Genomic DNA, 21,312 nt, shown 5'->3' on the forward strand with positions numbered 1-21,312 from the left:
GAGTTTGAGTTTTATTTAAAGAAACCACAAGATTATTGAAGTGTTTTGACAATTTGCTTGATTTCTAAAAAAGTTAACTTTCCCAAGATGTTAAAAGCATGTAGAAACATGGAACATTTTTATATACTAGCAATAACCAGGTGGAAGACATAGCAAAAAAGAAACCCCAGTTACAATATAACAAAAACTATAAAATACTCATGGGTTATCTTAATGAAAAATGTGTAAAACATATAAAAAACCATGAAGGATATAAAAGAAAATCAGAATAAATGAATATTCTTGGATATGGGGAACTCAGTATTAAAATAATTTTCTTCATGTTAATTTGTAAATTTAATGTAATTCTGCTAAAAATCTCAAATTTTTCAGGAGTATTTGATATATTGATTTTTGTAAAGTTCATCTGGAAAATGTATAGGACTATAGTTTTGAAAAGAAAAAAGCTGGGAGGGTTTGTCTTGCTCCATATAAAAACATCTATAATAAAAGTACAATAATTGAAAATACATCCAGTCAAAACTTTCAGGGGTGTTGTGGGCTGAACTGTGTCCTCCAAAAAGATATGTTCACATTCTAATCCCCAGTACCTGTGAATATGATCTTATTTGAAAATAAGGTCTTTGCAGATGTAATAATGTTAAGAAGAGGTCAAATTGAAGTAAGGTGGGCCCAAATCCAATGACTGGTGTCCTTACAAGAAGAGGTAAATTTGGACATAGAGAGAATGCCATGCAACAATAGAGGTAGAGATTAGAGTGATTTGTCTATATAAGCCAAGGAATGTCAAGGACTTCCGGTAGCCACCAGAAAGAGGAGGAGGCAAAAAGGATCGATCCTCCACCAGAGCCTTCAGAGACAGCATGGCTCGACTGACACCTTGATTTTGGATTGCTAATCTTCCAGACTGTAAGAGAATAAATTTCTGTTGTTTTAAGCCATCCAGTTTGTGGCACTTAGTTAGAGCAGCCCTAGGAAACTAATATAAGGGGTATATGGCAATGTTATATATGATAAAAGAGGGATCTCAAGTAAGTAGGAATGAATGGGTTTTATTTCTTCAGTAAGTAGACATTAGGACAATAGGCTATTTGGAAAGAAACATAAGATTTCTATGTCACAATGGGTACTAAAATTCCAAGCAGATCACAAATCTAAATGCAAAAACAAAACCATAAAAGTGGTAGATGAAAATGTAAGAGGATATTTTTATAACCTTGGTACAGGGAAAGATTTTCTAACCAAAACATGAAACCCAGAAGCCAGCTCTGACCATTTAAAAAGGAAAACTGAACAAACACAATGAAAGACAACATAATCAATGTTTAAAAAAAATAGGAAGAAAATATTTGCAAGATATGTTACAGACATTGAGTTAATATCCAGAATATATACAGAGATCATACAGACTATAGGGAAGACAAGTAACCCAAAAGAAAATTAGGCAAACACAAAACTACAAAGGCCAATAATACATGGACACTCAACATCTTTAATAATCAAATGAGATATAAACTGAAATGAGAAAGTATTATTTGTTTAGAGTGACTCAAATTAAAAATAAGTTCTGATAATATCCAATGTTGAACAGGGTATGGTTGAAAATGCACTCTCATACAGTGAAATTTTTATAACCTTTTTGGTTTGGAGAGCAATTTGGCAATGTCTATTCAGATTTAAATGTTCATACCCTTTTTTACAGCAAATCATTTTCTAAGACTGAAGCACAAGTTCACAAAAATAAATAGGGGAAAAATTACATTAAGTACTGGACATGCATAAAAAAGAATACCATGCAACCATTTAAAAAGAGTTAGATCTATGTATATTCTCATAAAGGTGTTTAACACATTAAATGGAAAGAGCAAGTTGCAGAATATATGTATTTTACAAATATCAATAAAAATCGTACAGAACAAAAAGAAGATAATAACCAAGCTGCTAACAATGGTTATCTTGCAGAGGAAAAAATTTATTAATTCATTTATGTAACATTAAATGAGTGTCTGCTGTGTGCCAGGCACTGGTCTAGGTGCAGGGGTTTCAGGAGTGAATTAAAAAAAAACAAGATGATGAAACTGTGAATATATGTTTTCTATGATAAATATTTCTGTAAAGTATGACCTTTATATTTTTGTCTCTAATAATAAATCTATTGTTTGAAAAAAAAGCTTCAGTTACTAGGGAAAAACTTTCAACAATATAAACATTTTGTTTTGTCATTCTCTTAAAATCAGTCTTATCAAATTATTTTTTTAAATGTCACTGGCATATTAAAAAATGTATTTGGTAAAATTAATGTGAAAGTACAAGTTTTTAATACTGTAAAACAATTACTTTGCTCACTTTAAGAGAATACTTAAATTTTATGGTGTTTGATTTACCTATATCCTTTATGATATAATATTTTACTTACAGTTTGTGGATTAATCTCCTCCTCTCCCATAGGTTCATCCATAATTTGTTGTCCATTCTGTGAAAAGCACAGCAAGTAGAAAAGTTACCAAAACAGATCTCACATCAGTTAAAGTTAAATGAAGGCAGACAAAACAAAATCCTATAGGAATATTTTTACTCCAAAGGATTCTAATGAAGTACATAATCACCATGTAAGTATGCAGTTGCCAATGTGTAACAAGTTGTGCTTCAAAAGTTAAGTATAAAAACATTTTTCCATGGAAATGATACAATAAATGATGATTACCTTTCCAGGTGAACCCTTGAGCTTATTTTAGTAGTTAAATGCATTAGAAGTGGTCTTAAACCTTACCAAACATCATTTACAATATTTTCTGTGACAAAACACATTCTAAATTCCAACTCCACTGATAATTAATCAGGCCAACTGATTAATTATTTTGGGGAAAAATTAAGCTAGATATCTACATTAAAATAGATTCCAGGTGGATTTAACATTTAAATGTCAAAAACAAAATTATGTAAAAGTATTAGAAGAAAACACAGGTGAATAATACTTGTGAGGTAAGGAGGGTAGAAATTATAAAGGAAAAAAATGACATTTGAATTCATTAAAGTTTAAAATGTTTTCTGCCAGACACAAAAAGACAAAAGACAAAGTGATCAAGAAAATAAAAGCAACACATGACAAAGGACTGGTTATCCTTAATACATGAAGAGCTTTGTTTTACAAACCTGTAAGAAAAAAATGATGAACCTCACAGAAATGAGCAATAAGAGAAAAAAAGTTCAGCCTTAGTACTAGTCAAAGAAATACATTTAACAGAAAGCTATTTTTGCCTTTCAAATTGGTAATGATTTACAGAGAAAAATAACACCCAGAGCAAATATGGGCATGGGGAAAAGAGCACTCAGGACATACTGCTGGAGAAAGTGTAAATCAGCACAACCTTTCAGGAAGGCAATCTAAGTCTGTATTTAAAAAAAGAAGACACATAAAACTTGAAATGTCCTATCACTTTGACTTTTTAAAAAAATACAAGTATACAAAAATGTACGTACAAGAATGCTCACCATAACTTTTTCCAAAAAGAACTCCAAATTGGAAACCTAAATTCCTAACAATAGAGAACTAGTTAAATAGATTATAGTACATCCATATAATGGGATACTATGTAGTCATTAAAAATGATAAAGATGTAAACTGATTGACATGGAAGGACAGTCACACGTAGTAAGTGAAAAAAGCAGTTTACAAAACAATATGGATTATAATGATCCCATTTAAAATAAATATATACATGTTTCAAAATGTATATATTTGTATGGGAAAAAACTCTGGAAGGATATACACCAAAATGTTAATTTAACAGTGGCTATCTCTGGGTGGTAGAATTTTAGAAAATTAAAATTTTTTGTTTATTTTTGCTGATGTGAATTTTCTAATGTGTCTACAATGAATATGTATTATTTGTGTAATTAAAACAAAACAAAACAAACCAGAAGTCAGTAACACATAGTGTCTTCTCTAGTTCCTTCACTGGGAAAAGAAGTAAATGCCCCTTACCACTTGCTAATACAACAAATGTACAAGGATCTAATCTAACCATCTTTGGAGCATTATCAACTGGGAAATAAAAGGTGTTCTACCCACTCCCCCATAGCCCACATGAGGCAGCTGCTCCAAATTTGAAGTCCTCTTTCTTACTCTCCCCATCTCTAGTTATTCATCCATTCATCCATCCATTTAATTTCATTCATGCTATGTTCTAGGCACCAAGCTGAAGATGAAAGGTTAATAAAACATGGTCTCCATTCAAGAGATCCATCCTAGAGGAAAGGCACAGGTCTATGAACCCATAAAAAGGGCACCCTTCATATGCAAAAACTCATAGACTATGTTCTTACATTAGGAATTGCCTATACAATTTTACAAAGCACAGAAATCATGCAAAAATATATACAAGGGAGAGGCAGATATAAAATCTTTGTTTTCCTAAGACACTATCAGAGCCTACAGTATGGACTCAAAAAACTCCAGGATACAGCTTTCTTCCAAAAGCCATCCATTTATTCTGCTGAATACTGATCATTTTATCCAAACATCCCAGACAAACCTTAAACTAGCTCTTAAGGACACTGGCTTTGGAGTCAGATCCCTAGATTCAAATTTCTGCTCTTACACTAATTATGAAACTTAGACAAGTTATTTAAATTAGCTAAGCTTTAGTTTCTTCATATGAAACGTAGACATTAAAAAGTGTTATGTTCACAGGTGTTGTGAAGACTAAATGAGATAAATGATATAGAACCCTAACAAGAGTGCCTGGCACTTATAAATGAGTTCGCTATTAACTATATCTAACATTCAATCACCCCTCTGTGGTCCACTGACCTGCTACTTGGTCTAACTTGAGTTACACTTACATTTTCCATGGGAATATAATTTGAGAACCATCTGCTCCTTCCAATTTTCAGTGTATGCAAAGCAAGAATCAAAACTTATAAGGCAAACTGGAACAGTAGAAACAGCATTAAACTTGGAATGGTAGGCCAGGGGTAGAGTCCTAAGTCTGCCACTTAGAAGCTTTATGGTTTGGAGCAATTTGGACAGTCTCCTAGTCTATTACTTTATCTGTTCAAAAGGGGGATACTTGCCCCATCTTTATTGTTATTGTTAGGCTCAAAACTGAGATAACTCATAAGAAAGTACTTTATAAACTGTAATGAGCTATACCAATGCAAATTGTTATTATTAAGGTAAGATAACTTCATGAAGATAAAATAATACTTCCATAAAGTCATTTTGATCTTAGAATTAAAAAAAGTTCAGGATTGGTAAGGGATCTTGAAGGTCTTCTGTTCCAAATAAAACATCATATACTTCAATTCTTTCTATCCCATTCTCACCTATATTTGGACACTGTCTGGACAAGAATGTACTACCTCACCACCAGGCAGCTTACTACACTATCTTAGAAAAAAGCACCGCTGCTAGATAAAATTCTTCATTATATAGTAAGTTACCTCAGCCATAAATCTCCTTTAATAGGATGACTAACATGCCTGTACTCTACCCGCAGAGTCACAGGAAGTAAACTACAGCCTCCGCGACAAATCACCCCAAGTCTGTCCTAGATAATGCAAGTTCCTTCAAACATTCCTTTTAGACAGATGAGACCATCTTCTTTTCTGAGCGTGCACTCAATTCATCTTAAAGAGTGGTATACAGAATTGCATGCAATTAACATTCTAACCTTGATATGACTAATGCAGAGTAAAGGGCATATTATCTCTCTTGTCCTAGATAATAAACTTTCATTAAGGCAGTTCACACATACATTGTTTTTGGAATATCCACAACACATTGCTGAGTCATGAGTTTTCTGTTGATTAAATCCTTGTCTTTTATTTACACAGTAACTAAGCCCTGTATCCTCTATTCTGTACTTGTTGCTCCTAACCTCACAAATAAAGCCTTATTTTAAGTTTCTGGTTCATCTTTTCCCATATCTAATCCATTGCTACAGCCACTATAGATTGGATTCCAAATCTGCCAATCAGCCTCTTCAGTATTTTCAGCTTCATGTAATCCGTAACTTTTATATTTTCTTTTCTAAACTCCTCACCCAGCTAATTAACAGTATTATACTAACCAATCTAAGAAAAAAATTAAGTAAAAACATGACCTCAAGGTATTTTATGCTCTACTTTTTGCAAAACTATCTACTTCCTTTCTGAGTTTAGTGAGGATTTAGAATTTTAAACAATTTAATTTTAAAGGCAGGAAAATATAAAAGCCAATGTTATCCTACCTACCAGTGAAGCTTTACAAAACTCTACCCAAAAAAGCACCTTTACTTCAATAAACCTTTTGTATTGTTTCATCAAAACATGAATTCAAATGTTATCTATTAGGAACAAGCATCGTTACTTCCACAGCTAAGAAGTTGCCCTTTTGAAAAATGACCCTTGGCTTCATTAGAAATTAGGTTACATGGACCATCAATCTGACCCAATATTGCAATTCCTACAGTTCCAAAAGTTCAGGGAACTTTTAAACAAGTTACCTATTAAACAAGAAAACTTATTTCTGTAATTTTAAGAAACAAACAGAAAAAATATGTGGTCTGAATCTGGCTAGTACCAGACTTAAACCCCAGTTCTGTCACTGCTGTAGTTACCTGACCTGGGGTAAGTAACTTAACATTTTGAGCCTCAGTTACTTCATCTGTAAGATGTACATAATATCTGCCTCACAGGGATGTTGTAATTAAAAGGATTCACCAAGGATTTACTAGATGCTCAATAAATGCTACTTCCTGTCCCTTCTTTTGCTTCAATTGACTGTGTAATATTTACATTTTTATAGTTAAATTCTAAAGATGTAATGCAATGAAGTAGTACACTAAATACAGCCAATTAATTTCCCACTAAGCAGGGTAGAAAAGGTCATTCATATAAGTGGTATATCTTTATACAACGTGGCTAAAGAATGGGCATGGACAAAAAGATTTAAAAGTGAGGCAATGTATTTATCCTCTCATCCCACTGTGGTGTCTTTCAGCCAAAAAATTGCAGTTTGGCAGATTGCACATATGCAAATATTATGGGAAATACTGGAAAAGGTTAGGAAATGCTAATCATGCTTTATCTGTTAGCCTGAAATGTGTAAAAGTCAAAAATTACAATCATGTACAATATGGGTCTCATCAGAACAAATCAGATAAGGGAGACTGTTAGCTTGAGTTTCAGCAGGAATTGTTTTCATAATAACTTCTAATGTTGTAGTATAAAATTATCACTTAAGATCATCCTGGTTTAAAGAGGATGAACAAGTCAAATCAGTTATTTTGAACCAAGGTTTCAGCACTTCTAGAATATTCCCAAATATTTTAAGGAAAATTCTGAAATGTTAAAAGTAAGAATATTTTACTAATTTTAAAGAATTTCATTTTAAGCAGCTGCATTAAACATTGTTTTTGTTGTAATGGCATGTTACAATGCACATTTCCAGGTTGCTGTTTGATACCTCTGAAGAAAATACAAATTAACTTAAAAAAACATTTTGAGTTCAGCAGATCATCTTATACAACTACACTGGGACTAAAAAAATGATCTTTGATTGATAAAATGCTATCTCGAACTTAGTAGGATATATCATCTACTGACATCCTCCTACCTAGAAATGAAATGTAAATGTGAACACTGGGAGGAAAGAATTCCTCAGAGAAAACAGCCTGAAATAACAGGAAGGGAGGAGGGAAAGGACCCAGAGCCCTCATGTACTAACTGGGAGGCCCAAATTGTAGGAATGAGCAAGGACCACACTTTTTTTTTTTAACCACCCTCCAAGTTCCCACAAGGTTATGTGCCTTCCAAACTCCCTGATACCAGCAGTGGTTTTCCTGCCGAAACCTTCTGCAATCAGAGTTCCATGGAGGTGCTAAGGATGAGGCATTAGAAACCTCTCTCAAACTTTACTTAAGATACAATTAAGTTGTTCAGAATCCAAAGAATCTTCTATGCAATCACATTGAAACAATAAGAAACAAGCATTTTATATTCTTAATAAGGAATGTATATAATCCTTACCAATGTGACAGGATTAAGAATCAGCTCCTCATTTATCCTAAGGAAATATCAGAGATGTGCATAAAGACTTATGTACAGTGATATTCATCATACTCATTATACTGAAAAATAGAAAACAATCTAAATGACCAACAGGGGACTGGTTAAATAAATCATAATACAAATCTATTCATATGTAGGAATACTATGCAATGGTTAAAATCAGGGCCTCAAATAAAAATTAATGATGTAAAAATACGCTTGCAATATATTAAATTAAAAAGGGTACAAAACTACATAGCACGACCCCAATTTTGCACCCACCCTCCCAACATGTGTGCATGTAACTGACAAAACATATATAAAATCTTATCAGTAGTTACCTGGGTCATAGGATTTTCTTCTTTGTACTATATTTTTAAAATTATATGCATTTGTTACATATTATATTTATAAAGAGAAAAAACAAGCAATGTAATTAGAAAAACCTTGTTTATTTCTAATTAAGGTGTCCTTATACCTGCTTTACTGTTCCTCTAGAACCTAGAGCCCTGATAGTATTCAAGACTGTTCTATTTTCTAGACTGGAGTAGGAATGGCTTCTGGTTATATTTACATTTTTAAGTTTTAGAGGACCCTTTCAGAAGTTTTTTTTTCTGGTCCTGTGGTTGTGGACTCAGAAAATAGATAGGTTTTAGGCCTGAATCCACCTCATGTTTTTTGGAGTGTACCCCTAAGGAGAATTCTGTTTATGAAACAAGAGTATGTTAAGAATAAACAAATGAAAACACAGTAGCCAAAATTAAATCTGCATTGTGAATAGCAAGTATTAGAATTGACACTGCAGAAAACAGAATCCATGCCACAGAGGACAAACTTGAGTAAATGGGAAAAAAAAGAAAGAAAAGATTTAAAAACTATGGAGGACAGACATAGAAATAATCTATGAATAACAGATGTTCCTAAAGAAAAAAACAGAGCAGTTTAATCAATCAAAAGTATAAGAAAACTTTCCAGTTCTGAAAAAAATACCTGAGACTGGAGACTGAGAAGGTTCAACAGAGATCATCAACACCAAGACATGTCCTGGTAAATGTTTTTAAATTTCAAGGATAAAGATAAAATCCTACAAGCATACAAGCAGAAAAAAATAGGTTATTTTCAAAGGAACTAAAATCAGATTGACCTCAGATTTCTCCTCTGTAACAATAAAATGCCAGAAGACAGTGAAGTAATGACTTACAAAGATTTGAAAGGGAAAAGTCATGATCTAAGAATTTTATACCTTGTCCTAGTTTTTCATGTACAAAGGCCACAGGAAATTATTCTTAAACCTGCAAAGTCTTATAAAATTTCACCATACTGGTAGTATCTTTTTTTCATAAATTGTTCAAAGGTATGTCCTAGACCATTGAAAGAAAACCAAAATAAGAACACAAGAATAGTAAGGTAGAAAAGAACTGGTGAAGTATACTGACACCAACTTAGTATCTAGAAATATACAAATAAAACAACCCCACTAAAGGAGAGTGGGTAAATAATGAAAAATATATGATGGTATAAGCATATAAACAATACAAAACTTTAGGAAAAAAGTAAGATTTGTAACCTTAGGCTAAATTAAAGTTGGACTAAAAATAAAACAGGCAGTGGAAAAAGGGACAGAAACAAAGATTTAAAATTCTTTGTCTTTCCTATAAGGATATTTAAAAACCACTATTTTTAGTCATTAGCTAATAAATAAAAATTTTGGAATTCTTTGAAAAATCATATAATAACCAAGAATTTTATTTATTTATTAGAGTCTGAATCACCAGAGAAGATAACAACTGGCAAGGACTGAGTAGTACTTTATGCAGGCATCACATTCAAACCTAACAACCTGAGGTAGGTATAATTACCCCCACTTTACAGATGTAGAAACCAAGGCTCAGCAAAGTTAATTAGTGAATGGCAGAAGCAGGAATCAAACCCAGGTTTTTCCAGCTCCATAATTCTTCAACATTTCATAATCTCCTCAAACAATCCATATGTCAGAAGAAAAAAACCACAATAAAAAACTTAAGATGACAGTAATTCCAAAAGTAAGAATGTAAGAAATATAAAAGTATAAAGTATCTAATTAAAAGAAAGTGTCTTACTGGATATTTGATATTATTACAGAATTACTGACATTTTTGTGAATAGTTAAATGTTTTTAAAAGTATTTATCTTTTAAGAAATATAAATGTAAATATTTACATCTGAATTGATGCATCTAGGATTAGCTTCAAAACAATCCACTGGAGTCAGGTAGCAGAAGTAAGCGTATATGTGTAGATTGGGGGATTACAGATGAAACAAAATTGGTCGTGAGCTGATTATCCTTGATGCTGGGTTATGGGAATATGGTGGTTCATTATACTATTCTCTCTACTCTGGTATGTGTTTGAAATGCTTGATAATAAAAACCTAGTCTTAGGTTATATTTTTAAAATGCTAAAAAATCCACACAATCATTTACTGCTTTAAAGAGAAACCTGAACAGATAAGTATAGAAAAGCATGAGGAAAAAGAAAGCGTTTGTAATTTTAAGGCCAAAAATAAAAAACCTTAAGCCAATTAACAAGGTCATTTGCTTTGGGCTAAAAATACAATTAGCACTTAATATATGTAGTAATAGTAATTACTAACATTTACTGAGCAATTACCACACACCAGGCAAGTACTAAGTATTATAGATCATCTTCATGCATTTAACAACTCTGTGAGGCATTATCACTAATTTACAAATGAGGAAATTAAGCTAAGATGGCTATGTCATGGGCATATCAAAATTTTTGAGCGCTGTACCCTCAGCCCCTAGCAAAATGCCTGGCACACAGTATGTGGTCAATAAATATATGTTCATTACAAATGAAAGTCTAATATCCTGCTTAAGGCTAATAAACAGCCTAAATTCAAATCCAAATTTGAGTCTAAAACCCCTACACTCAATCACATTTAAATCTTTTAATAATGATCTTTCATAGTAAGGGTAAGATATTTATTTCCTTCTGTGTATGTTTCTATTTTTCTTATTTTCTACAATTAGCATGTGTTATTTTTTCAAGCAATTCATTAAAAATAATAAATGCAAAATAGCATTGAACATTTAACAACAGACTAGCCTAACCACAAAACAAGATGTTCTGGAGATGAAAACATGAAATAAATGGACACAAAATGGTCACTAATATCAACTAGCAAAATGAACAAAATAAGAACAAAGCACTTGAAGTAATTTGTATTAGATTGATACTCAATTTTATAATGTAGAAGTTTATGGGTTCCTTGCAAGTATCTATGAAAAGATAGAAAGACTATGTTTCTAGGCCACAAAGTAAATCCACAATTCTTAAAAGCAGCAATCATACAGCTCATTTTTTCTGATTATGATAAAAATACTGAATAAAGATACTAAAATACTCATTCAGAAACTAATATTCTTCCAAATAACTACTGGGTCAAGGAAATAATAACATTATCATTTATGCAATGCTTATTTTGTTTAAAGTACAGTGTTCATAATGTTATACATATTCTCTCATTTAATCCCAATTAGTCATTAATAAACCATGAGGCATGTTATTATGTAGAGAAGAAAAAAGTTGAGAGTTAATAACTTGTCCAAGATCACAGAGCTATTAAGTTTGCAGATAAGGTAAGTGAACCCAAGTCTGAATTCCAAACTCATACAACAAAGAAATGCTGTCATATTCCTGTTAGAATTCATGTACAAGGCATCTAGCTATGCTTATTTTTCTCTATTTATAAAATAAAAATTTGTAATTAAGAGAAAATTAGAGTTCTTACTTGACACATTTTCTGAAAATGTCCACTTGTTAAATACACCACTCTAAGAAAGTAATCGGTCATTTTTCTAACATACCATTGACCAGATATAATATTCCCAATTGCACAATCTCCTAAGAAAGAATCATTTGAATATTTTCATATTCTCAACAGGGCAATTTAAAAAGTAAGAAACCATAAAATCAGATAAATGAAGTAAGGAATATAAGGTAAACATGATTTGCCACTAAATTTATTTCTAAACAGTAGTGTGACCTTGGAAAAGTCACTGTTTTCTGGTACTTATCTGCAATCCTTAAGAGTTTGATGGAACCTTGGTCAGCATGGATTTGAAAGTGTGCTATTTACTGTGGACAAGTCCTTAAGCCTGAGCTACGGTTTCTTCATGCATAAAATATGTGGATATCTAAGAGCTCTTTCAGCTTGAAAATGTTATAATCCTGTGACTAAGGATTAAAGTTATTTAATATTTTGTGGGGTTTTTACACCTGAGTTATATTATTGATTCTGTATTTAAAGCTGTTTTTATATTATTTTTTAAGTCTAATTTCTTCTTTCTCTTCTGCATCCAAAGCACAGCTTTTATCTATATCCTACAGTGGTGCCTTTGTGCCCAAGTGTAAACAAGGATAATGCCAAAGAATGGATTGTACAAATGATGTCACCTGAAAGAGAAGTACTAAGGAAAAGAAAAAACATTGCTTTTCTGTGCAGATTAAGGAAACTAAAGCAATTTTATAATTTTCACAATCCAATCTTACTATTCTAATTTTACTAGTATTGAAAAATAGTCAAGTGTCAACTTGTTTTTTTTTAAGCTCCTCTATCTATTCCCAGTCCTGTTTCTGACCTTCCTAATATCTTCAAAGCCCAACTCTTAGTTCTTGATGGAGTTGGTACTATTTTCCAAACTTGTCTGATGATCAGAATCACCTAAGATTCCTGTTAATGATATATTACCTGGACTTACCCCAAAATGAAACTGAATCAGGAGTTCTGAAGTCCTGTGGCTTGGTATTTCATGTTTCAAAGAGGTACCTTAGATGACTCCTATGAGTAGACAAGTCTGGGAAATTACAGTGTAGAGAAAACATCATGGGCTTTGGAGCCTGACATATAAGTTTCAAAACTTGGCCTTACCCTTTATTTAGGTGTAAATTTGGGCAAGCTGCTTATGAATCTAAATTTTCTAATTCACAAGATTTGGATACTAGTTATGCCCTTGGTTGTGGTAAAGTTCAGTATGCCTAACCATGTTCGATGTTCAGTAAATGTTAACTTCTCTTTCCTCCTGCTCATCTTGCCAGAGGAAATGACAAATACAAATAAATACATGAGGGGATTCTGACAAGTTCCTTACCCTAATGGGTTCATTTCCATCTCTGGGGCTAAAAATCTGAGTACTACATAATTCTTGAGTGTATTACTTGGCTCAGCTAATTTAAGTCTCAGGAACAAGTCTAATGATTTCTCCTGGTTTCCAGAGGCTTAATGAAGTCCCCCTTATCTAAAACAGATACACCATTATGATGGGCTTCAAAGCCCAACCTTTTATTTGCTATGTGACTGGCAAAATTACCTGAATCTGTTTCCTCATCGATAAAACAAGTGGTGCTTAAACGTTTACTGAATGGAACCCAAAATACATTATTGATAACGTAACTGTTAACTAACAATCACTAAAATCATTTATATATGGTCTTACAATCATTCTTATGAACAAAAGACAGCAACAACAACTTGCAAGTAAGTGAAACAAGACAGAACGTGACTTGCTCAAATACAAAATATATCAGAGCTTAACATCCAAACAAAATTCCTGTTTGTGTAGAATCAACTGTATCTTCACGTCCAGAGTTTTATACAAGTTTGAAGTTGAGTTTACTCAGGGAAAAAACAATCCAAACTACTGGTTTGTTTAAAAAATATTAATGTGTGTGTTTGTATACACATACATACATTAAAAAAATCATAATAGGTATAAAACAACGTGAGAGCAAGGCTTATTTCTGAAAAATTCAGAATTGTAGTTTCGAATTACACTAGAATTAATAGTGATCAATTATTCTAGCTGCATATGTATTAAGTATAAACACTATAAATAAGAGCATTTTACCAAAAACTGTATTAACTGTTCAGAAAACCTATAAAACAAAAGATTTTTTAAAAAACTAAAAACCTGGAACATTCAAGACAGAAGGAAAAGTTACCCTCAATTCTAAAAAAATTTTAAAAATATCAAATCCTATTGAAAGCAATTTTAAATACCATAGCTTTTCTCTTAATTTATTCAAATTATTTTTAATGAACTATTTTTTTCATTTAGTTCCTGCCCTTTATTTCTAGACATTTAATATTTTTGCTATTTTGAATAGGATATTTTTTTCCATTATCATTTCTAACTAGGAAAGCTATTCATTGATTTTGGAATGTTTGGTATAATACCACCTTATTAGACTATCATTAGTTTTATAATAACCTTTTTAGTAGTTTCCTTAGATTATCTAAAGTAGATGATTAAATAATCTATGAATAGTAATCCTTTATCCTTCTTTTGAATACTCTGATTTTCTTGCCTAATTGCATTAGCAAACTCTAAGAGAATGTAAAATACAGGTGAAAACAGCAGGCATGGTTTTAATGAGATTGCTTACAATATGTCCCCATCAAGCATGATGTTGGCTATTGGTCTGAGATTAGTTTTAATAATATTAAGGACACACATTTTTATTCCTATTTTACTAAGTTATTAGTTGAGAATAGACATTAGATTTTATCTACTGCTTTCTTACTTTTAAAAGTATTTCAATTAGAAATTATTATAGATTCACAGTAAGTTACAGAAATAAAACAGAGGTCTGATATATCCTTAATCCAGTGGTTACATCATACCTAACTTCCTGTCAAAATCAGAAATTTATACTAATACAATGCCCAGGACTTATTCAGGTTTCATTGGTTTTACAGGTTCTCATGTGTGTATGCACTCTACATATTTTATCACATATATAGGTTCCTAAATCTACCAGCACAGTAAAGATACTGAATAGTTAATCACCACCAGGATCCTGCATGTTGCCCCTTTATAACCACACTGACCTCCCTCCTTCCTCTCTTCCTAACCCTGGCAATCACAAGTCTCTGTTTCTAAAAATTTTGTCATTTCAAGAATGTTATATAAGTGGAACCATATAGTATGTCACTTTTTGCACTCAGTATGAATTCTTTTGCAATTCATCCAACTTGTGTGTATCAATAATCTTTTAGTTGCTGAGTAGTATTCCACAGTGTGGATATACCACAGCTTATTAGCCATTTACCATTGAAGGACATTTGGTTTCTAATTTTTGGATATTAAAAATAAGGCTGTTATGAACATTTGTTTATAGTGCTCTTTGTGAACATACATTTTTGTTTCTCTGGAATAAATGTCCATGAGTGCAACTGCTGGGCTGTATAGCAAGTATATGGTTAGTTGTTTAAGAAAAGGCCAAACTATTTTCCAGAAAGGCTGTATCATTTTATATTCCAATGTATGAGAGATCATTTGTCCACATCCTCACCATTTGGTTACTGTCACTATTTTTAATTTTGGCTGTTCTAATAGGGATGTAGTGATATCTAATAGGGTTTTTATTTTCATTTCCGTGATAGCTAACCGTGTTGACATCTTTCCGTACTTATTTGCTATCCATAAATCCTCTTTGGTGAAATGCCTGTTCATCTCTTTTGACCAACTTCTAATCAGATTGTCTTTGCTACCGAAGTTTTGGAGTTCTTTATATATTCTAGAAACAAGTCCTATCTCAGATACAGGTTTGCAATTATTTTCACCCAGTCAGTAGCTTCTATTTTTATTCCCTAAACACAGGGTTGTTTCCATAAAGTGAAAGTTTTTTATTTTGATGAAGTCTAATTTATTGATTTTATTTCTCTTATGGACTGTGTTTTTGGTTTCTGGTCTAAGAACTCTTCACTTAGCCCATGGTCCTGAATATTTTCTCCTACGTCTAAATTCTGAAAGTTTAATTACTCCAAGCACCATTGTTGAAAAGGCTATCTATCCTTCATCCACCAAATTCCTTTTACACCTTGGACAAAAATCAGTTGGCCATATTTGTGTGGGTGCATTTCTGGGTTCTCTATTCTGTTCCATTGATCTATGTGTTTATTCCTTCAATAATACCACAGAATTTGATTACTGAAGCTACACAGTAAGTCTTAAAATTGGGTGGAGTGATTCCTCCCACTTTATTTTTCATCTTGCTTTAGTTATTTTAGTTCCTTTACCTTTCCACATAACTTTTAGAGTAAACTTGTGTTAAACCTATAGAAGAATTTGGACTTTACTATGATGCATCTTTCAATTCTATGAAGATGGTACACCTCTCCATTTATTCAGACCTTTGATTTCTTTCAGTGGTATGTTTTCATTTTCAGCATAGAAGTTTTATACATGTTCTATAGATTTGTACCCAAGTATTTTTTGAGCAATTACAATGGTATTGTTTTTCATTTGTTTCCACATTCATTGCAAATATACAGAAATAGATTATTCTTGTGTGATCTTATATCTTACAACTGCTGAACTCACTTATTCTAGTTGTATGTAGATTCCTTTGGATTCTCACTAGAGACCATGATGTCACGTATAAATAGGGGCAGTTTTATTTCTTCCTTTCCAATCTGCATGTCTTTTTTTTTTCTATTACACTGTTAAGAACTTCCAGGACCACGCTGAATAGCAATGGCGAGAGTGGACAACCTTGCCTTGTTCCTGATATTAAGAGGAAAGTATTCAGTCTTTCATCATTAACTATGTCCTTTATCAAGTTGAGAAAATTCCCTTTTTTCTTAGTTTGACTTTTTGTTATGAATGTTTAATTTAATGTGCTTTCTACATTATTAATGTGATTTTTCTTCAACTTTTTAATGTGGCAGACTACACTGACTGATTTTTGAATACTGTACCAGTTTTACATCCTAGAAATAAAACCAACTTAGAGCATACATTTTTATGTTGCTGGATTTGTTTTGCTAATATTTTGTGAGGATTGTGTGTCTGTGTTCTTGAGGGATACTGGCCTGTAGTTCCCTTTTCTGTACTGTCTTTAGGTTTTGTTATCAGAATAATACTGACCTCATAAAATGAGTTGTGAAGTGTTTCCTCTTCTATTCTCTGAGACTATGTAGAATTCATGTTATTCTTATTTCCTTAATCTTGATGTTCCATGTCCTTCTTTTATCATTTCTTTTCTACATGAAGAACTACATGTAATCATTCTTTCAGGGTCTGCTATAGACAAATTCTCTTATCTCTCCTTCACTGGAAACTGCTTTGATTGCACCTTTATTCCTGAAAGATATTTTCACTGGGTATAGAATTCCTGGTTACAGTTCTTTTAAGCACAAAAAATCATGCACCATTTTATTTTGGCTCCATCGTTTCTACAGTGAGATTTGCTGTCATTTGAATTATTGTTCTCCTATGGGTAACAGTTCATTCCTCTCTAGCTGCCTTCAAGTTTTTGTCTTTTAGTTTAAAAACTTTTAACATTGTGGTAAAATACATGTAACAGAATTTACCATCTTAACCATTTTTTAGTGTACAATTCAGTGCATTAAGTATATCTGCATTGTTGTGCAACCAATCCCCAGAACTTTTTCATCTTACAAAATTGAAACTCTATACTCATTAAACAAATTCTCATGTCCAAAGGTTTGATTTTGATGTGTCTGGATGTGGGTGACTTTAGATTTATCATGTTTGGGGTTCAGTCAGCTTCTTGAATCTACAGGTTTGGGTCTTTTGCCAAACTGGGGAAATTTCAGCCATTATTTCCTCAGATCCACCTTTTTCCTCCACTTTCTAGGACTCTGATGACATGAATGTTAAATCTTTTGTTAATGTTCCCCATGCCCCTGAGGCTCTCATTTTTTCCCGAGTTTCTTTTTCTGGTGTTCAGATTAGGTAATTTCTGTTGTTATATTTTCAGTTTTACTGTTTCCTGTCATCTCCATTCTTCCATTGAGCCCATACAGTAAGTTTCAGTTACTGTATTTTTCAGTTCTATCATTTCCAATTTCTGCTTTATGTCTTTTGTTTTCTGAAACAAATTTTTGTTTCAAATGTGTTTGTGATTGCTCACTGAAGCATTTTTATGATTGCTGCTTTAAAATCCTTTCCAGATAACTACAACATCTGAAGCATCCCAGTATTGGTATATCTGTTCTCTTTTTTCTCATTCATGTTGTGATTCTCCTGGTTCTTAGCATATGTGATCTTCAGTGTGTAACAAACATTTTGGAGACTATAAGACTGTGGATCTTATTTAATCTTTTTTAGCAGGCAGTCCACCAGGTGAGGTGTAGCATGAGGGCAGGGCAGTGTGTATGTTCAGCTTCTTGCTGGGACCCAGTGACACCACCTTGGCAAAAGTTGAGCAATTATTCTACCTTTTCAAAAAGGGGTGATATGGAAGTTCAGCTCCACTCTTGGTCCTAGTGAAAGAAGGGTGCCAATCTGCAACACCTCATTGCTTCTGAGTAGGGGTGTACAGTCAGCTCCTTGACAGACCCCACTGACAACAGGGAGAGGAGGAGCAGAGCGCTGACTCACACTGCTTTGTTGCTATAAGTTACAGTGGAGAAAGCTCAGCTCCCTGAATGGCCCAGCTGACCAGAGGGGAAGGTAGAGGGGTAAGTGGAGTGCCAACTAGCCCTGCCATCCAGCACTTTGGTCTACCTTGTAGATGCAAGTGGGGATGGAGGCTCAGGGAGTAAGCAGTGCAGACTAGCTTACCTCCAACTATCATGTTCTGCCTCATTGATGTTGGGTGAGGATATAGGGTGGGGATAGACTTAGTGGGGACTAGACTTGCCTCACACACACCTCACTGCTTCTAGGTTGGGGTGAAGGCTCAACTGGCTGGTGGACCTGGCTGGTACTACCCTATCAAGAATACCTCCTCCTGCAGGGGATGGGGCAAGGAAAGATCAGGTACCTGCTCAACCTACAGTAATCACCCAACAGGTGGAATCACATCACATCCATAGCAATAGTTATTCCTCTTGAATTATACCAATAGCCAGAAGGAACTTGAAGGACCGGAGGCACAGAGGTTTTATTTTGCATTTTTACTTCTTTAAATGAAACATCTGTATATCTCACTTTACTGAAGAGATGAATTCTTAAAAAAGAATTCATATATCTGCTGAGTTATATTTCAGAGATTCTAGACCTTTTGTTTTGACTGACCTTCAATTAATTCCTGTACTGTTGCTTTAAATAAGAAACTACAGAATAGTTTAACAAGACTGAGGAAACTGCAAGGAAAAATATCACCACCTCAATTTTTGCTTCCCTTCTATAATTTTGTCTTGATCATATCCAAAAATGAAGAAAATCTTTTAAAAGCACAAAAACTAAGTTTTGAGAACTATGTAAAGATGTCCAACTTGTGATTTTTCAACTTCATGATGATGGAAAGGTAATTATTTAAGTTCATTCAGTAGAAACTGTACGTTGAATATTTATCTTTTCCTGGGCAATATGTAGTATTATTTTCTCTGGGGATGCTGGGCAGAGGCAGTGAACTCAGCCATGCTATCACAAGGGTAAACAACCCATCACTTACAACTATTTTGTACCCATTCAACCATTCTGTTTTATACTTTTGGTACAGTATTTGGTAAGTTACATGAGATGTTCAACAACTTTATTATAAAACAGGCTTTGTGTTAGATGATTTTGTCCAAATGTAGGCTAATGTAAATGTTCTGAGCATGTTTAAGGTATGCTAGACTAAGCAATGATTTTTAGTAGGTTGGGTATATCAAATGCATGTTTTTTTTGTATCATTAATCTACAATTTATCAAATGCATTTTTGACTTGCAATATTTCAACTTACAATGGGTTTACTTGGACATAAGTCCATTGTAAGTTGAGGAAGATCTGTATATAACATAATATAGATAAGGATTTTCTATAACAGCATTAGAGCAAAACTCCATTTAAGTCCCCAAGTCAGTAACCAAATAAGCACAGGAATTATGTATACAGGTATGAAATATGCACATGAAAAGATCATTAGCATCTTTAGTTATTAGGGAAATGTAAATCAAAACCACAATGAGATACTGCTTCACACACACTGGGATGGCTATAATGCAAAAGACAGTAGCAAGTGTTGGTGAGGATGTAGAGAAACTGGAGCCCTCAAACACTGCTGGTGGGAATGTAAAACGTTTCAAGTAAGTTGGAAAACCATTTGGTAGTTCTTCAAAATTTTGAACACAACTTTCATATGACAGCAGTTCCAGTCCTAGATATATACTCAAAAGTAAAAATATGTTCACATTAAAACTTGTATATGAATGTACATAGCATTATTATTCATAATAGCCAAATGTACAAACAACTCAAATGTCCATCAACTGATGAATGGATACAAAACATGGTATATGCACACAACAGATTACTCAGCTGTAAAAAGGAATGAAGCACTGACACATGTATAACGTGATTGAAACTTGAAAACATTATGTTAAGTGAATGATGTCAGACACAGAGGCCCCACATTACGTGATTCCATTAATATGAAAAGTCAAGAATAGGCAGATCTGTATATAGAGAAAGTAGATTACTGGTTGCAAGAGGCTGGGGGAAAGAGAGAACAGGGAATGACTACTAATGAATATGGGATTTATTTCGGGGGGTGTTGAAAATTTTCTGGAATTAGATAGTAGTGATGGTTATACAACTTTGTGAACATACTAAAAACTACTAAATTGTATACTTAGAAGGGTGAACTTTGTAGTATACAAATCATATCACAATTTTTAAAAAGATTAATTAAGGCTATTTGACCTAACAGTTTAAAAATCTACAGGAAAAAAATCACCAATGATTGTGTAACTCTTCTTTATAAATTTCCTTTTCTTATACTGTAGCAAGATAATTGGCAACTTTTTTGGGTTCAGCCAGATACTATTTTCTGGCACTTTGAGGGAGTGTCAAATAAATAGATTTTTCTGAAAATAAAATAGAAATAGAAAGAGGTCATGATTTAATATGCTGCAATTTAAAAACAAGAGCACAGTTACTCAAGCACACACCTAGGAGCTTCTGTATGGAGAGCTGTAAATAACATCTAAGCAGCCTCCCCACCCTTTCTAAATACTGTAATTTTTATTCAAATGTTCATTTCTAAAACAGCTGTTTAGGAATCTCAAAACATTCTTCCATAGAATGTCATAAATGCTGTTTCTCAGGCCAGCTCACAAAAGCCTATTTAACCCACACTGTATTTGGAGAGTAATATCAATTTTACTTTTCTAACTCTACCAATATATTCCCATAAAAACATCTCATTAAACCAACTGGAGCCTTTCTCCCTTGTAGATCTCATCTAGACTAAGTCATTCATCTACATTTTGTTCTCACCTCCAGGAGGGCTGTCTAGTGGAAAACCAATGGAATTTGC

General features: G+C 33.1%; 1 protein-coding gene across 4 annotated transcripts in view; it reads right to left on the minus strand.

The window, feature by feature from the left end:
- RPS6KA3 (ribosomal protein S6 kinase A3) overlaps nt 1-21,312 on the minus strand; it is a 123,038-nt gene that overhangs the window by 92,557 nt on the left and 9,169 nt on the right. For 2 of the 4 annotated variants that reach the window (XM_057495925.1, XM_036912838.2), the window contains exon 2: nt 2,417-2,473. In XM_057495925.1, coding sequence (XP_057351908.1) covers nt 2,417-2,458 — 42 coding nt within the window. In that variant the 5' untranslated portion in view covers nt 2,459-2,473. Of the gene's footprint in view, nt 1-2,416; nt 2,474-8,013; nt 8,115-9,024; nt 9,119-21,312 lie in introns of all 4 variants that reach the window. The other 2 variants (XM_057495923.1, XM_057495924.1) reach the window with 2 other exon arrangements.

The sequence above is a fragment of the Manis pentadactyla genome, chromosome X (assembly GCF_030020395.1).
Source record: "Manis pentadactyla isolate mManPen7 chromosome X, mManPen7.hap1, whole genome shotgun sequence".
Classification (NCBI taxonomy): Eukaryota; Metazoa; Chordata; class Mammalia; order Pholidota; family Manidae; genus Manis; species Manis pentadactyla.